General features: G+C 48.9%; 4 protein-coding genes across 4 annotated transcripts, besides 1 other annotated feature; all 4 read left to right on the top strand.

Moving 5' to 3' along the window:
- Positions 1-14,230: part of a sequence feature (contig 1.61 483..865047(-1)) that runs on past both edges of the window.
- Positions 8-2,879, top strand: ANIA_03554 (uncharacterized protein; the record flags this gene model as incomplete). The annotated part of the gene is made up of 2 exons (XM_656066.1): positions 8-2,530; positions 2,712-2,879. 2 exons carry the CDS (start codon positions 8-10, stop codon positions 2,877-2,879), a joined length of 2,691 nt encoding a protein of 896 aa, XP_661158.1.
- ANIA_03555 (small heat shock protein hsp30) lies at positions 4,782-5,869 on the top strand. The gene has a single exon (XM_656067.2). The coding sequence runs from the start codon at positions 4,881-4,883 to the stop codon at positions 5,421-5,423; it is 543 nt and encodes a 180-aa protein (XP_661159.1). The 5' UTR covers positions 4,782-4,880; the 3' UTR covers positions 5,424-5,869.
- On the top strand, positions 8,046-10,602 carry ANIA_03556 (uncharacterized protein; the record flags this gene model as incomplete). Its single annotated transcript, XM_656068.1, has 9 exons — positions 8,046-8,127; positions 8,189-8,456; positions 8,728-8,790; positions 9,193-9,273; positions 9,365-9,395; positions 9,448-9,647; positions 9,727-9,840; positions 9,917-10,183; positions 10,536-10,602. 9 exons carry the CDS (start codon positions 8,046-8,048, stop codon positions 10,600-10,602), a joined length of 1,173 nt encoding a protein of 390 aa, XP_661160.1.
- ANIA_03557 (uncharacterized protein) lies at positions 12,512-13,743 on the top strand (the record flags this gene model as incomplete). Its single annotated transcript, XM_656069.1, has 2 exons — positions 12,512-13,607; positions 13,715-13,743. 2 exons carry the CDS (start codon positions 12,512-12,514, stop codon positions 13,741-13,743), a joined length of 1,125 nt encoding a protein of 374 aa, XP_661161.1.

Here is a 14,230-nt window from a genome sequence, read left to right as displayed (position 1 = left end):
GTGCAACATGTGCGGTTCAAGCGCAGATGATCTACTACCTGCACCTGTGATCATCGATGATGAGGAATATGAAATCAGCACTCCGCTCCTTCGTTATGCTCCTGACATATTTGCTCAGGAAGGTGCCGATGATAATCTTGCGGATGTTGGTTGCTCCAATAGGCACTGGATTTTCAGCGAGACTGCAGAATGGAGAGAGCGACATTATAACATGAAGCGGAAGATCGCTCGATATCCACCCTTCTCATTCCGCTCCAGTATCGATGACTGTCCAGGGCAGAAACTCCGCAAGGCAATCACCTGGTGCTGCGTGATTTCAGACTTGCAACCGTGCCACGCACAAGATTGCGTCGTAAGGGCCAACCTAGTGCGCCAGGTTCTTCCTGACTGCGCCTGGGTGCCGTTTCGAGAATTTATGGTGACAGCATTCTCGTGCTGGAGTTCAACTGTCAAAGGCCGCAACTCGAGAGTCATACCCAAGCTTCTGGATCTCGACTATCTCTGCTCACTGGTTGAGAGGATTCAGGAAGCAGACGAACCCTCAATGGGAGTCATGAACTCGCGTCTTCCGTGCCTCGACATTGTTGGCGTCATGGCTATCTGGGATTGGGTATCGTATATTGCTACCGAACAGGAGAACTTGATGCGTGTTAGGATGGACAGAATTTTCTCCTTCTACCAGTCATTTGTCTTTCAGGTGATCAACGACCCTCGCCATGAAAAAGAGCTTGGGCGGTTCGGCATTTGCCCTAGCCGGGTTTGGAACCTCCTCGTCTCCGGTGGCAACCAGCCAATGGGCTTTGTTGCCATCACCCAGGACTTGCGAAAGCTAGGCTTTCCAGATCAGGGCACTAAGCACAAGGGATGTACCGCGCAGCTCTGCCTGTTCGCCGACGAGAACAGTACGGTCAAGCGCCAGATGCATCCGCCAACATGTCCATACCAGCCCAGCACATGCCCAGAAGCATACTTTGATCCTGATGAGTTGAGAGATTACATAGCCTCTCATTCGGATAAAGACTGGGTGCCGACTGCTTGGGATATCAGAGGATGGGCCAACGACTTTCCGTCGGTGGCACCCCTACTGAAGCAGCCGCGCGGTCGCTACGTCGCTATTTCACACGTCTGGAGCGACGGAACGGGCGTTGGCCTTAAGGATCTTGGCAAAGTCAACTCATGTCTTGCGGCGTATTTTGCCCGAATTGCTCTCAGATTGAACTGTGATGGGCTCTGGTGGGATGCTATCTGCATCCCTAGCGGGCGGGATGAGAAACGCAAAGCGATGGACCGAATGCTGGATAACTACATCAATGCAACATATACTGTAATCCATGATCAGGAACTTCTGAATTTTGAATGGAGAGATGACGGCACTCCCGCGATGGCAGTGCTTTTGTCGTCCTGGTTCACTCGTGGATGGACAGCGGCCGAACTGAACGCGACCGGGAGGAGTTCTGACACAAGCGTCATGGTCCTTTTCAAGGACCCTGATAGCTCAGAGCCCCTCATTAAGGATCTCGAGACCGAGGTGCTAGTCCCTGCCGAGATACAATGGGGCTACAGCACCTTCCCCAGAGACGACAATATCCGCAGCCATGCGCATCTGGTAACCAGTGATATCATCCGTGCAGTGCGAAATTCAGGTACTTCGAAATACACTGTAATCAAGTCATTGCCACACCTGATGCGTGTCCTTGGGCCTCGGACGACATCATGGGCGAGAGATCGAATGATCCTAGCATCACTGCTGTGCCTCGAACCGGGGAAGGTTAACACATCACGCACATCCGTCGAGCAAACCAAGTGTATCCTGAACACTTTCCATGAGATTCCCACTTGCTATCTTTACCACGGGGAGGTTACCATAGCAAGCTCCGGCCGGTACTCGTGGTGTCCCCCATCCATTTTCGACTTGGGTCAAACCGCAGGCCCAATGGCCCCTTACCTGTACGGAACACCCACCACAAGCGATGTTATTATCATCAAAGATGGAATAGCCAGCGGACTTTTTGACGTCTCTACACTAACAGAAGAGGACTGCAATGCTATCCATCCTTACGGGTCCCATCCCGCTGTCCTGGCTAAGATTCGGATGGCGTTGAGCGAGCCGCACAGGTGCCTGCTGCTGCGAACTCGTGAGGATACCTTGTCGAGCGTGCCGTATATCGACACGCAGATCCTTGCGGAGGTCTTGCCTGAGCCGTTAGAAAAATTTAGAGGCAAGGAAGACCTGAGAGTGATACCCGCGAACTGGTTTAATTCCGGGACCAACCTTAGGTATGTTGGCACTGTCATTTCGAACCGACTGTCGGGCTCTGCAGTTCGTAAGAATGTGCCATGTTTTCTCGGCTTGGAGGGGGAGCAGGAGAGCGATGACGAGGATGATTCGGAAAATGGGGATGAGAGTGGGGGGGAGAGTAAGAGTGAGAATGACAGCGAGGATGAGGAGGAAGAGGAGGAGGAGGAGGAGGAGGAGGATTCAGCTGAATATGCAGAATTCTCAGACGATGACATGGAGGGAATCGCGCTGGTGAGCCTCACAGACCTGTAGCGTCGTGATATACGATGTAACTTCGAAGGTTGCAAACGAACCACTGGTATCAAGAGTCAGCGACGGACAGCCGTAAACTTGAAAAGTGGGCGAATGGGAAGACAGTATCCCTGACAACAGACTGGACAGGAGTACTAAGCAACTTATAATATCCCATAAGAAGGGAAAATTGCCATATTTGTGTGGCTGGGCACTGGTAATTCCGGTAGAACACTCTGTCGAGGTTTTGCAGGGCGCACGAAAGAGGGACTTTATTATGACCGCAAACAAGACCCTTAAGAGTCTCAAGAAACCGTCCGCTCACTTGCGAACAGGAAGGCAGAGGTAAACGCCTTCAGTCGCAGGGATCATGTGGCTTGTCGCTAGTACTTCCTTCGAAGTTGCTCAAGCTGTATGAACAGATATGCCTGGCCTGATTTCTCTAATTAATGCTAGATCATCTCCTCTTAAAACACTCCAAATTGAGCATCTTGATGATTTGCCGGAGTATCCAACTAGCGCTATCCACGGCCATACCTATGTTGTAGCATCAAGAGGACGCTTACAAGTTGAAAAGGAGCAAATATCGCATGAGGTATGTCTTTGAAAATGGTTGATGAGCAGTTACCAAGTGCTTAGATACAATATGCAAGAAACAAACCCAGGGACAGAAACGTCCTGTATACAGTCCTTTTTGCTATGCCATGCAAAATAATGGTCCTGGAAGTGCTCAGGTATATAGGCATGTGGATAACTGTCGACTAGAAAATATGACTGTCTAAGACTAATTTGAAAGTCATGGCGCCTTTGTCTTAGCGGCATATTCTCCCGATAATAACTAAATGTAAGGACCGGCCGGCGAGTAATAGGGATATCACCCTCAAACCTCACCTTACTAAACTCATTCACTTCGATAGCTCTCTACATATTGTATTTCCTTGCTGACAAGTACATACGACCATAGGGTGTGGAGAACAGGGCTTCCCGTCCGCTCAGCCGTACTTAAGCCACACGCCGGCTGGTTAGTAGTATGGTGGGTGACCACATGCGAATCCCAGCTGTTGTATGTTTTTTGACTTGGTTGCTTTTTTTTTGTATTTTGAATTGCCTGTATTCAGCATTTCGCCTGGAGTCCTGAACGAAAAACATTAGACCGTCTATTCCTCGCCCAACTATCCTAAGCGCCAACACTGCTGACTTGGCTTTCAACCTTTTGGCTGGTCGCGCCCTGACCGACTATTCGTCCCACCACAGTTTCATGTACTCCCACCACGTAAGCTCGCTATCATGGGGCGCCTTCGGGGAGCGGAAATATCGGGCATTCGGATTGGTGTACTCGGCTGCCTTTGTCCTGCCCGACCAACGGCGGGAGTATGTGATAAAAAACTGCTGAAGCTGCAATTACACCATGGCATGTTAGCACTGAGCCTGCTTTAGGGCTGAGATGACTTACCGCCTGTCCCTCTAGAATGTGTTCGGCTGCGGTGGTTCATGGCAATTAGCAATGACTCTAATATCTTCGGCCCCCATTCGAGCCCTTGTCATATGGATTCGTGGGCGTTGGAATCTTCACTACCTGATTAAGGAATTTAGCAGCCAGACCTCCAGTTGTGGTGTTAACACAATTCCACCGCCAACACCTTCCACCGTCCTTATATCTAGGTGCTCCGAGCCCTGCTAACCCAATTTACTACTACTATCCCTCCTTGGGCTTCATTGGCAAAGGTGAGGATTCATTGCAGAGGACGAGTTGGGGTCAGGATCATTGTTAAGAGACTCATTAAGCCTATGGAAGGTTGCAGCTAGGTTCAAGGAATAAGCAAATTATTGGTCCAGTTTTCTATGACGTACTTTTCCAGAAGCTATTGACATACCTTAACTCACACTAAGCTGGGTACTAACCTAAACATCCTTCTGGAAACGTCCTTGTAATGCTTGAACACCAATTCGAATTCGAAAGTGGCGATGATTATACGACCAATCATGAACGGAAATGGTTGATTCGTTTATGTCTGTCATGGCGAGCTCTACTAAAATCACGTGATTATTGAATGACTCAGAAATTTCGAGAGCTTTCGCGACGCGCCAATCGAGAATGCTCTTGGCGATTCGTGCAACAGTTACGGCTATCCAGAAACGTCGCGCCACATCCAGAATTGACAATGTCTACCGTCATCGACATGTCTCGAATGCAAATAAAAGGTATAAAAGCAGTTGCGACCCCGTGTCACTTCGACTACCAGGAAGCAAAGCAAGTGATAAACCAAAGCATTGTCTGAAGCAACGAAGCAACTGCTATACAATCTTCTACCATAACAACTTATCCACTTCGTCCCCCATAACCATCACAATGTCTCTCTTCAGAACTATCCCGACCCCTGGAGAATTCGCTCCTCTCTTCCGTCTTCTTGACGACTACGACGTCCACCGCTCCACGCGCGGCCAAACTGTCGTGCAGTCCTTCGCACCTCGCTTCGATGTTCGTGAATCCAATGAGGCCTACCACCTTGACGGTGAACTCCCTGGCATTCCACAGAGCAACATTGAAATCGAGTTCACCGACCCTCAAACCCTGGTGATCAAGGGCCGGTCGGAGCGCGAGTACCACTCCAACGACGAGAACAAGGCTGAGCAGGCCGAGACCGAGAAGCCAGTTCAGGGTGAAAGCAGCGAGGTTGCAAAGACCGGCGAGAAGCAGATTTCCACCAAGAAGGCCGCTAACAAGCCGCGCTACTGGGTCAGCGAACGCTCCGTCGGCGAGTTCCAGCGCACCTTCACCTTCCCGACTCGTGTCAATCAGGACGATGTCAAGGCCAGCTTGAAGGACGGCATCTTGTCCGTGATCGTTCCCAAGGCCGTGGCTCCCTCTGCAAAGAAGATCACCATTCAGTAAAACCATCAAAACATCATGAGCGATACGAAGTCACGAATTTTCCGAATGTTTTGACTAATCAATTTTCGATGTTTCAACTTCACGACTACCTAAACTTGGCTTTCAAAGGATTTGCATAGCAGTGGTGTTGTGGTGTTTGCTGTTGCACTCGTTCTTTTTGGTGTTTACTAGGTCATATTTCCTAAACGTTCCCAGATTTCTGTACTTTTAAGGATTACTTTAATGATCTAATTCAGTTTCCAAGTCGAGGTTAATTCAGATTTCCTCGTGCAGCTTGAACCTATCGAGTAAATGTTATTAGTGCTGGGTTTGAGACTGTAAAACATCTTTGCTATATCCAATCTACGTATCAAGGAGGTACGGATGTCATCTTGTAAGACACCTCCGCACGTCTGGGAACTCCCAGCTGCAAGTTATGACCAGTAATAACTCACCAATGAATGATCTTAATTCATACTAAAGGAGTGGTGCTGGCTAACTAGCACAGTAACTCGGCTCGGTAGCTCAGGCACCTCTCCTCAGGATACCATAGCTATGTAAGATAAAGAAAAGCCCAGACATCCTTTCATATATAACAGTGCTTCAAGCAGCCAAGGTGCTATTTCCATAAGGCCCATATACTGCTACATCCTCAGTATTACTCTTGAAAAGACATTGTGCAAACGTCATTGTGCAAAACCGGCAATAGATAGAAAGCCCTTAATCAAGTTCTCCAAGTAGTGGCAATACGCTAGGTGGCAATGAAGCTGTCAAGTCAATATCCGCTTCTATAGCCCTGTAGATCCAGTCCTGGATTTCCAGCTGCTCGAATGGACCCTCGTAAAAACCGTCCAGGTGCTCCTATAACAGAGGAAATCAAGAAATGGTGCTTAGGGCGTCGTAGACGCGTGGTCTCCGAATATAGCGCAATATCGATGGACCTCAACGGGGATGCCTGTGTGAAGCACTCACTAGCCCACTTGGAAGCTGTGACTACTCTGCACCGGTGGTTGGTGACGGATACGGGCCCATTGAAACTGTGGCATGCTCACTTTGCTAGACAGAAATATAACGCAGCTGGAGCAGAAATAGAGGAAGGGGATTACGCAGCCACAAGAAACGCGGTCGACGAATAGTTGACCTGCTGCGTGGCTTCGTGTGCATTGCTGTACAGAGGCTGTGATAGACTTGTATGATTCCATATTCAGCAACCAAGCCTCACTCGTGGCTTTGGGGTATTGTCGCTGTAGCAACGCGTGTCCGTTGGAGGCTTAAAGACAAGCTACGGACCACCACAGATAAAGCTTGCAAAAAATATATAAAGGCAAGGATTTGATTTCATATTCTGTAGAAATGTAGGCTCAAACTTTACTCTCAGCTCCTCCCAGACATGGTCGGATAACGACGAATATAGGCGTCCAATGTGGCAAGTCATCTCTTTGGCCCGAGTATCCAGTACCGTTATCATGCCGCAGTCAGTCATGGCAATGAGGGGGTTCTAGAGAAGCTTTAAACTTAGGGCTGACATACATCCTCAAGCGGGGCATTGTGGACTTCGCCTGTAGGTGGCTTGCATGATATACCAGTGATTCTGATGCCTATAATGATACCAGGCTTCAGGTGGTCACAAAACATTTCTGTTTGAGTTAGTCCATTTCGCGCAGTCTACGGAATATATTAACCAATCAGACAGATTGACGGGGGCCAGAATCCTAGTAGAAACATTAAAACGCTCATAATAATCTCGGTCCTATTCAAACCAAGCGCGTGTCCTTTCACGGCTAAGGGCAACGGAGGTTGGCAGAGTTCCCTGCCAACTGCAGCAAATAGTCACTGTCACCAGAACATGCTCCTAAATATTCTTTAGTATTTACCTACAACCAACCCTCCTCCATATCGTTGATGTACAATCGACTTACCGGTCAGCATTTCAGTCGATATTGGCTTTCACAAAGGCCAGGATGCCCGGCGATTCCAGTCCACGTTCAATGGAGGAACAGCGGCCACTGGAAAGGGGAGGACTGGTCCTATTCTCACACCAGAACTCGATGCGCTCGAATATAGCAAATTAAAGACAGGATAGCTCGTCCTAATGACAGTATGACCACTGGCTTGAAAGGGAAGACCCTGATGATTTTCAGGTGGACAGAAGACTATCAGACAGAATCGCAACATGCACGGCACCTGCGGAGGAGGGACAAGAGGACATTGCCGACAAATATACTTGTTCTCGCTGATACGTTTTGTTGCTAGTCTGAATAAAAGCGAATGGAAATATATGGTCTTTGGACTTTCTCTCTCGGCCATTTGTGGTGGAGGTAATCCAACCCAAGCTGTCTTCTTCGCCAAGTGTATTACAGCCTCTCGCTTCCTCTCTCAGAGAACTCCCAGATACGGCAACAAGCCAATTTCTGGTCGCCGATTTATTTGATTCTTGCCTTTGTACAACTGTTCGCTCTCATCTCTCAAGGTATTGCGTTCTCCTACTGTGCAGAGCGACTTACCCATCGGGTTCGCGATCAAGCATTTCGATATATTCTTCAGCAAGACATTGCTTTCTTCGACAAACGTCTCTCAGGTGCTCTCACGTCTTTCCTGTCCACTGAGACTTCCCACCTGGCCGGGCTATCTGGGATTACCTTTATGACGATTCTCTTGCTGGTCACAACCTTAGTTGCCGCCTGCGCCATTGGTCTGGCCGTAGGGTGGAAGCTTACTCTGATGTGTATGTCCACCATCCCCCTTCTTTAGCCTGTGGGTACTTCCGTTTGGCCATGCTGGTCCAGCTCGAGAAGAGATAAAGAAAGCCTACGAGAAACCTGCAAGCTATGCCTGCGATGCCACCTCAGCTATCCGAACCGTAGCTTACTTGACCCGCGAGGCGGACATTTGCAACCACTACCACAAGCAGCTCCTCTCGCAAGGCTACACACTGGTGTGGCCTGTCCTCAAGTCATCCGTTCTTTACGCGGCATCACGATCACTCCAGTTTCTCTGCATGTCTCTCGGCTTCTGGTATGGAGGGACCTTGTTTGGCAGACGCGAATATTCCATGTGGGTAGATGACTCCACGAACAAACGCCATATCAGCTCTAACTCTCCTGCTCAGATACCAATATTTTCCTGTGTTTCACGCAGTTATCTTCGCGGCGCAATCTGCAGGGACCATCTTCAGCTATGCACCGGATATTGCGAAAGCTAGGCACACTGCTGCTAGTCTTAAGGCTCTGTTCGACTGAACGCCAGATTCCGATAACTGGAGCCATGATGGTGAGATGGTCGAGAGTATAGAATGCCATGTCGAGTTCAGAAACGTGCATTTCAGGTACCCAACGCGACCAAACCAGCCTGTTCTGCGAGGACTTGAACTGCATGTCAAGCCCGGGCAGTACGTTGCGTTCGTCGGAGCTAGTGGATGTGGCAAGTCCACTGCGATTGCCCTCCTGTAGAGATTCTACGATCCAGTAGTCGGCGGTGTCTATGTCGATAGCAAGAAATTCTTGTCGTTCAACATCAACAAGTACCGCTCCCATCTCGCACTTGTCAGCCAAGAGCCAACGCTCTACCAAGGTACCATCCGGGAGAATATTATGCTGGGCACAGACTGAGATGATGTTTCAGACGATAAACTTGTGCTCTGCTGCAAGAACGCAAACATCTACGATGTCATTATCAGTCTGCCAAACGGTTTAAATACCATCGTCTAGCCCAGCCTGCACCCTCGCCTCCTCCACTTTTAGATCCCTGACTAACGGCGCTATAGTGTGAACCATACTTTGTCCCTGAATAGCTTGGTGGTGCAGTTTGAGTATGATAATGGACGATATTATCCTCTTCACTATCCTACTACGAGCACGAGCGTGATTGACAGGTGAATTGATCATAGCCGTTATCACTCGTTTCAATCAGGGCGTAAGCAAGCTTACCCTACTTTTATATTTTAATTTCGACATCCCTGACAGTGAGCAAGACTATGCATTCCCCAACGATGGGGTATGCACTAGGACCCCTAAAATCATTTTTGAGACAACTGTTGAGTGGATAGGACGAACTTGCACGCAAGGATCCTGAGCACCATATCTTCCTGCTGCTTCTCGAGGGTGGACTGTACCTCGCCCCAGTAATTGATCCACAGCGGATCCTCGACCTAGGCGCTGGGACTGGGATATGGGCAATCGGTGTCGCAGACAGGCATCCCTTGGCGTCAGTTGTCGGGGCCGGTCTCTCCCCGGTGCAACCGTCATTGTAGGTCGCTTGTATGGGTGGTAAGTGGTAGGATACCTGCTGAAACTGTGTCAGTGTCCCTCCAAATCTCAAGTTTCAGATCGACAACTGAGAACGATTGGGCCTTTCAGCGCAATTCGTTCGACCTAATCCACTCTCGGCTGCTGCTGGCCAGCGTCTCCGACTATCCGAGGCTGTTCCGTCAAGCGCTGAGGTACGGACCTGAGAGACATTCTATCCCAAACTATAGAGTCTCAACCCGCGGCTAAGATGTTTCCATCCTGTGGTAGTGCCCTGAAGCCTGGCAAATATTTCGAGATGCACGAAATTGACTCGGGCATCGAATGCGATGACGATTTCAATCCCGCAGACAGCAGTGCACTGCAGTGGTCCAACCTGTTCTTTGAGGGTCGTAGGAGAATCGGTTATCCCATTCCCGCACCAGCCGAGTACAAAACCCTAATGGAAGAGGCTGGGTTTGTTGATGTGAGGTTGAAGATCATGAAAAACCCCACCAATGTCTGGCCCAAGGAGAGGAATATGAAGCGGCTGCTCTTGTAAGTCCTCTATACTTGTGCCGAGAGTGAATTGTTGAGTCGTAGTATACATTGACCAACCACCTAAACGGCCTGCATGGCTTTACAATCGACCTCTTCACTCGAATTCTGGGCTGGACCGCTGAGGAAGTCGAGATCCTGATCGCGAATTGTCGGATGAAATGGAAGGATAGCTCTATTCATGCGTATCAGAGAGTGTACGGAGCCATCTACCAACTTATATTTACTGTCCACTAACCAGCTATAGGATTTTCGTTTATGGAAGGAAACCAGAGACCTCATAAGCGCCTCATAACGGGTACGATGAAATTTTTGTTCATTTCTCTTCACGGCTCTGTACTGAAATTACTAGATTTAATTGGCAAGAAAGAATCATGAACGGAATTCCCGAAATACACCATGTCACAGTGGTCGGATAGAATGTGAAGAGTCTCACTTACCAGCTGCAGCCTCCGGACTATCATTATGTCTGTCTCAGAGCCACTACCACTGCTATCTCTCCCCACCGAGCATTCTTTGCAATCTGCCCGGTCCAGTCTATGTGACAGGAAAAGCTGCTGTGCTTGATCCGTCTTGTCCGGTGCCAGATGTGTCGTGCTCAAGAACAGCCCCTTCAATCGAGAGATCTTATTCCACCATATTTATGATCCTAGTTGTTGCGCCGTCTTCCATGCTTCTCCAGAATAAAATGCCCTGTGGTGCTGGAACTGTGTGCCTTACTCCCTGTTACTTGGATACCCACTCATCCGCCCTCTATTTCCTTGTCGTGACATTCATTCTTGCTGCTGTGTGCTGATGTTGTATAACATCAATTTATAGAAACCTGATCCAAGGATTCGCATGCCACTAAGTGGAGACTGAAGAGGCTGAGAGGGTATACTCTGTTAAGGCAAATATCACAAGCCGGGACATTCTAGACTTGATTTGGAAAATATAAACCAGTCCAACCGTGGCTCAAGATTTTGCCCCACGTCCTCGTTAAGGTGTGGAGAATAGAAATGTGGAAATATCAATCCAGATCGGGCCCAGTCCAGGCCAGGTTGTATCAGGAAGTTATACACCAGGACCTAAACTCGCATCTCCTCCCTTTTGACCTCTCGCATCCAACGAATCTGATAAGTGCTGAAACATACTGTAAGCCGACTTACAGCACTGAGTAGACTTCTGCTCTTCTGCTTGTTCTCGGTGAGTGGCCTGAGGACGACGGTAAATAATCCGTTATTGTCGTCGCCAAAGTGCGGAACGGAAAATCTGAGTTTTTAAAAGATATAGAGCGTTGAAACAATTGTGATCCTCCCAGGGATAAAGTTTACCACGTCAGCATGATGTGCAAGTCCACCTCTCCACGATTTCTTCGTCGCCACACCCTAAGTCGATAACCACCTTGCATATGGAGGGCACGCTCGAGCCATCGATGTTGCTTGGGTTCGCCTGGTGAGTGTCCTTATTACATCTGCTGACGTCGATGAATTGGCCTGGGCGTACTCTTCCATGGCAGTTCCCTATATTGAGGTGCTGTTTGATCCGCAGATGCACATGGTTCGTGGCGTGAAGTACGACGTCGTCGTGGACGGCCTCATTGCTGCCAAACGGCGGTCGATTAACGAGTTCAATCTAACGGTCGAGTACATTTCTTGCATCTTTCTATCCCGGACTCGCCTGCACTGATTAACACCATCTGAAACGGGACGACCATACTAACCAACAATCCGTGGAAGGCTGGTCTAGAGCGAGGAGGGGTATCCACCCCAAATGTTCTCTGATATGTCAAGCATTTGTTCCGGCGAAGGCCAGGATGACTGCTCACATTGGCCGGGGGTCCGGGCCAGAAGCTGTTCGCGAGGCTCCGGAGCATCTGAACGTGTAACGAATAATCACGGCGTCACAGCCGCGCAAGAACAAAATGCCAGAAATAGCGCACATTGACCAAAGATATAACCGCACTGCTTGAAAATAGAAACGTATTCTCAAATCCATGCAATCGAAGCTAATTATCCACGGCAATGAATGGCCTATGGTGCCTCTTTTAGCCGCCTAGCTGTGTAGCCGCCATGGCTGAAACTCATCACCGCAACCAATGATATGGCCATAGAGAACCATCGTACCTTTACAGTTCACGAACATAAAGCGCCTAAGTATTCTTTCTCCTGATTTAATTGAGCCAGCTGAGTTTGCTCATCCTCTACCTTGGTTTGAAAACAAGGGCCATTTACCTCAGCGGACCATAGTGGAGTGAGCGGAAGACCAGTACCGACAGTCGCTAGCGACAAAGTCAGGAATCAAATATTATAACAATATTCTTCTCTCAGTTGCATTGACTGTCCAGACATGGCATCGGCCTCACGTCCAAGGTGCGACGAGTTCGAGATTGCGATATTCACCGTCTTAAAGGTCGAGCGCGACGCCATCGAAGCGGCTTTGGACGAAGAGTATGAATGCGACGGCTTCGTCTACAGCCGGGCACCCAGCGATGTTAATACCTATACTGTCGGACGGCTTGGTTGCCACCATGTCGTATTGGTGTACCTCCCCAGGATGGGTAGCATGGACTCTGCCCCGGCTGCCGCAAGTATGAAGGCCACGTTCCCTGGCATCAAGCTCGCCCTGGTGGTCGGAGTATGCGGTGTGAATCCCCATTTAAAGGACGAAGATGGACATGAAGTTCTCTTGGGCGATGTCCTGATCAGCACTGCTGTCGTGATGGTAAACTCCGAGCAACGATACCCAGGTCGGTTGACCGTCTGGACAGAGATTGAGGACGTGCTCGGTCGTGCACCAACAATGATTCGCGCTTTCTTGCAAAAGCTCCAGGGAGTGAAGACACATGGAAGGCTCAAAAACAAAACCACGCGGTACGCCAATGCTATTGTGATGGGTCTGGGCGGCCGTGGTGCATATCCGCGGACAAACCAGGACAAGCTGTTCCCCACACAGTACCGACATAAACACCAGGATCCTGAAAAGTGTTCCATTTGCGCACGATGCACGGTGCCACTTCACAGAGTCTGTGACAACGCTCTGGTCAGTTCTTGTGGGAGTTTGGGTTGCGATGATGGGTGCCTGGTACGCCGAAAACGTCTTGAAGATGGCAAAAGACTTAGACTCGCCGCATTTTCGTCAAATGGTGCCACAGGTACAGGTGATCCTTTGCAGCCTTGTATCTGGTTTGGGCGATTTTCATGCTCCGAGTTCGTGTTGAAGAGTGGGATCCACCGTGATCAGGTTGCGCGAGAAAACAAAATCATCGCCTTCGAGATGGAAGGAGCAGGCACCTGGGATAACTTGCCCACTATTATCATCAAAGGTGCCTGTGATTATGCAGATAGCCACAAGAACAAAATATGGCAGCCCTACGCCGCAACTACCGCTGCAGCGTGCGCAAAGGCAGTTGTGGAAGAATGGAGGACATCCCAGCTGCAGCCTGGTACGCGATTTTGATAGGAGACGGGGATGTTTAATCAATAGGTGTAGAAATATAAATCCGGCTGTTTAATGAATAAGAAAGTGCGATACAATGGTATGATTCAACAGGGTGTCGCACGGGAGTCTTCACAACTTGAAAGATTCACCTCACGTTCGTAATGCAGCTTTCAACTATATATCGGTCAACGTGTTTAATATGTTCCCTTTGAAGGCCCACACGTTTCTTGCTGGATACCTTAATTTCACTGCATACCATAGGGCATTGAATTCGCACCTTGAAGTAAACCCAATACCATTTTTATCTTGTGAAAAGCTCTGCCAACCTTAGGCCCTCGATCGCAACTGGGAGGTATTTGTTAATATGAACATTAGACCATTACTTCGCAGATATAACAACTAGCATCTGGCCTGCCCTCTCATTTTATTATGAACGGTTATAGTTATCTGCCAAACTTCCAATAATCATATCTTGTAGTTTTGTAGTGTTGCAAAAATCACTGGTAGAGGGTCAGGTCTGTCTCAATCTCCCAGGCTGACAATATACTCGCAGCGCTATGATTTTCGCCCTCCGGAAATATAAAATGGGATGCTATCTCCATATTTTGGCGAAAAAAAGACGTGAAG

Source organism: Aspergillus nidulans, chromosome II, assembly GCF_000011425.1.
Source record: "Aspergillus nidulans FGSC A4 chromosome II".
In the NCBI taxonomy this organism is placed as follows: domain Eukaryota; kingdom Fungi; phylum Ascomycota; class Eurotiomycetes; order Eurotiales; family Aspergillaceae; genus Aspergillus; species Aspergillus nidulans.
The sequence above is the reverse complement of the archived record's forward strand: the minus strand, read 5'-3'. Positions and strand labels throughout refer to the sequence as shown.

What these genes read in the sequence shown, in the direction of transcription:
- ANIA_03555 (XM_656067.2), top strand. Translation starts at nt 4,881, where the DNA reads ATGTCTCTCTTCAGAACTATCCCGACCCCTGGAGAATTCGCTCCTCTC.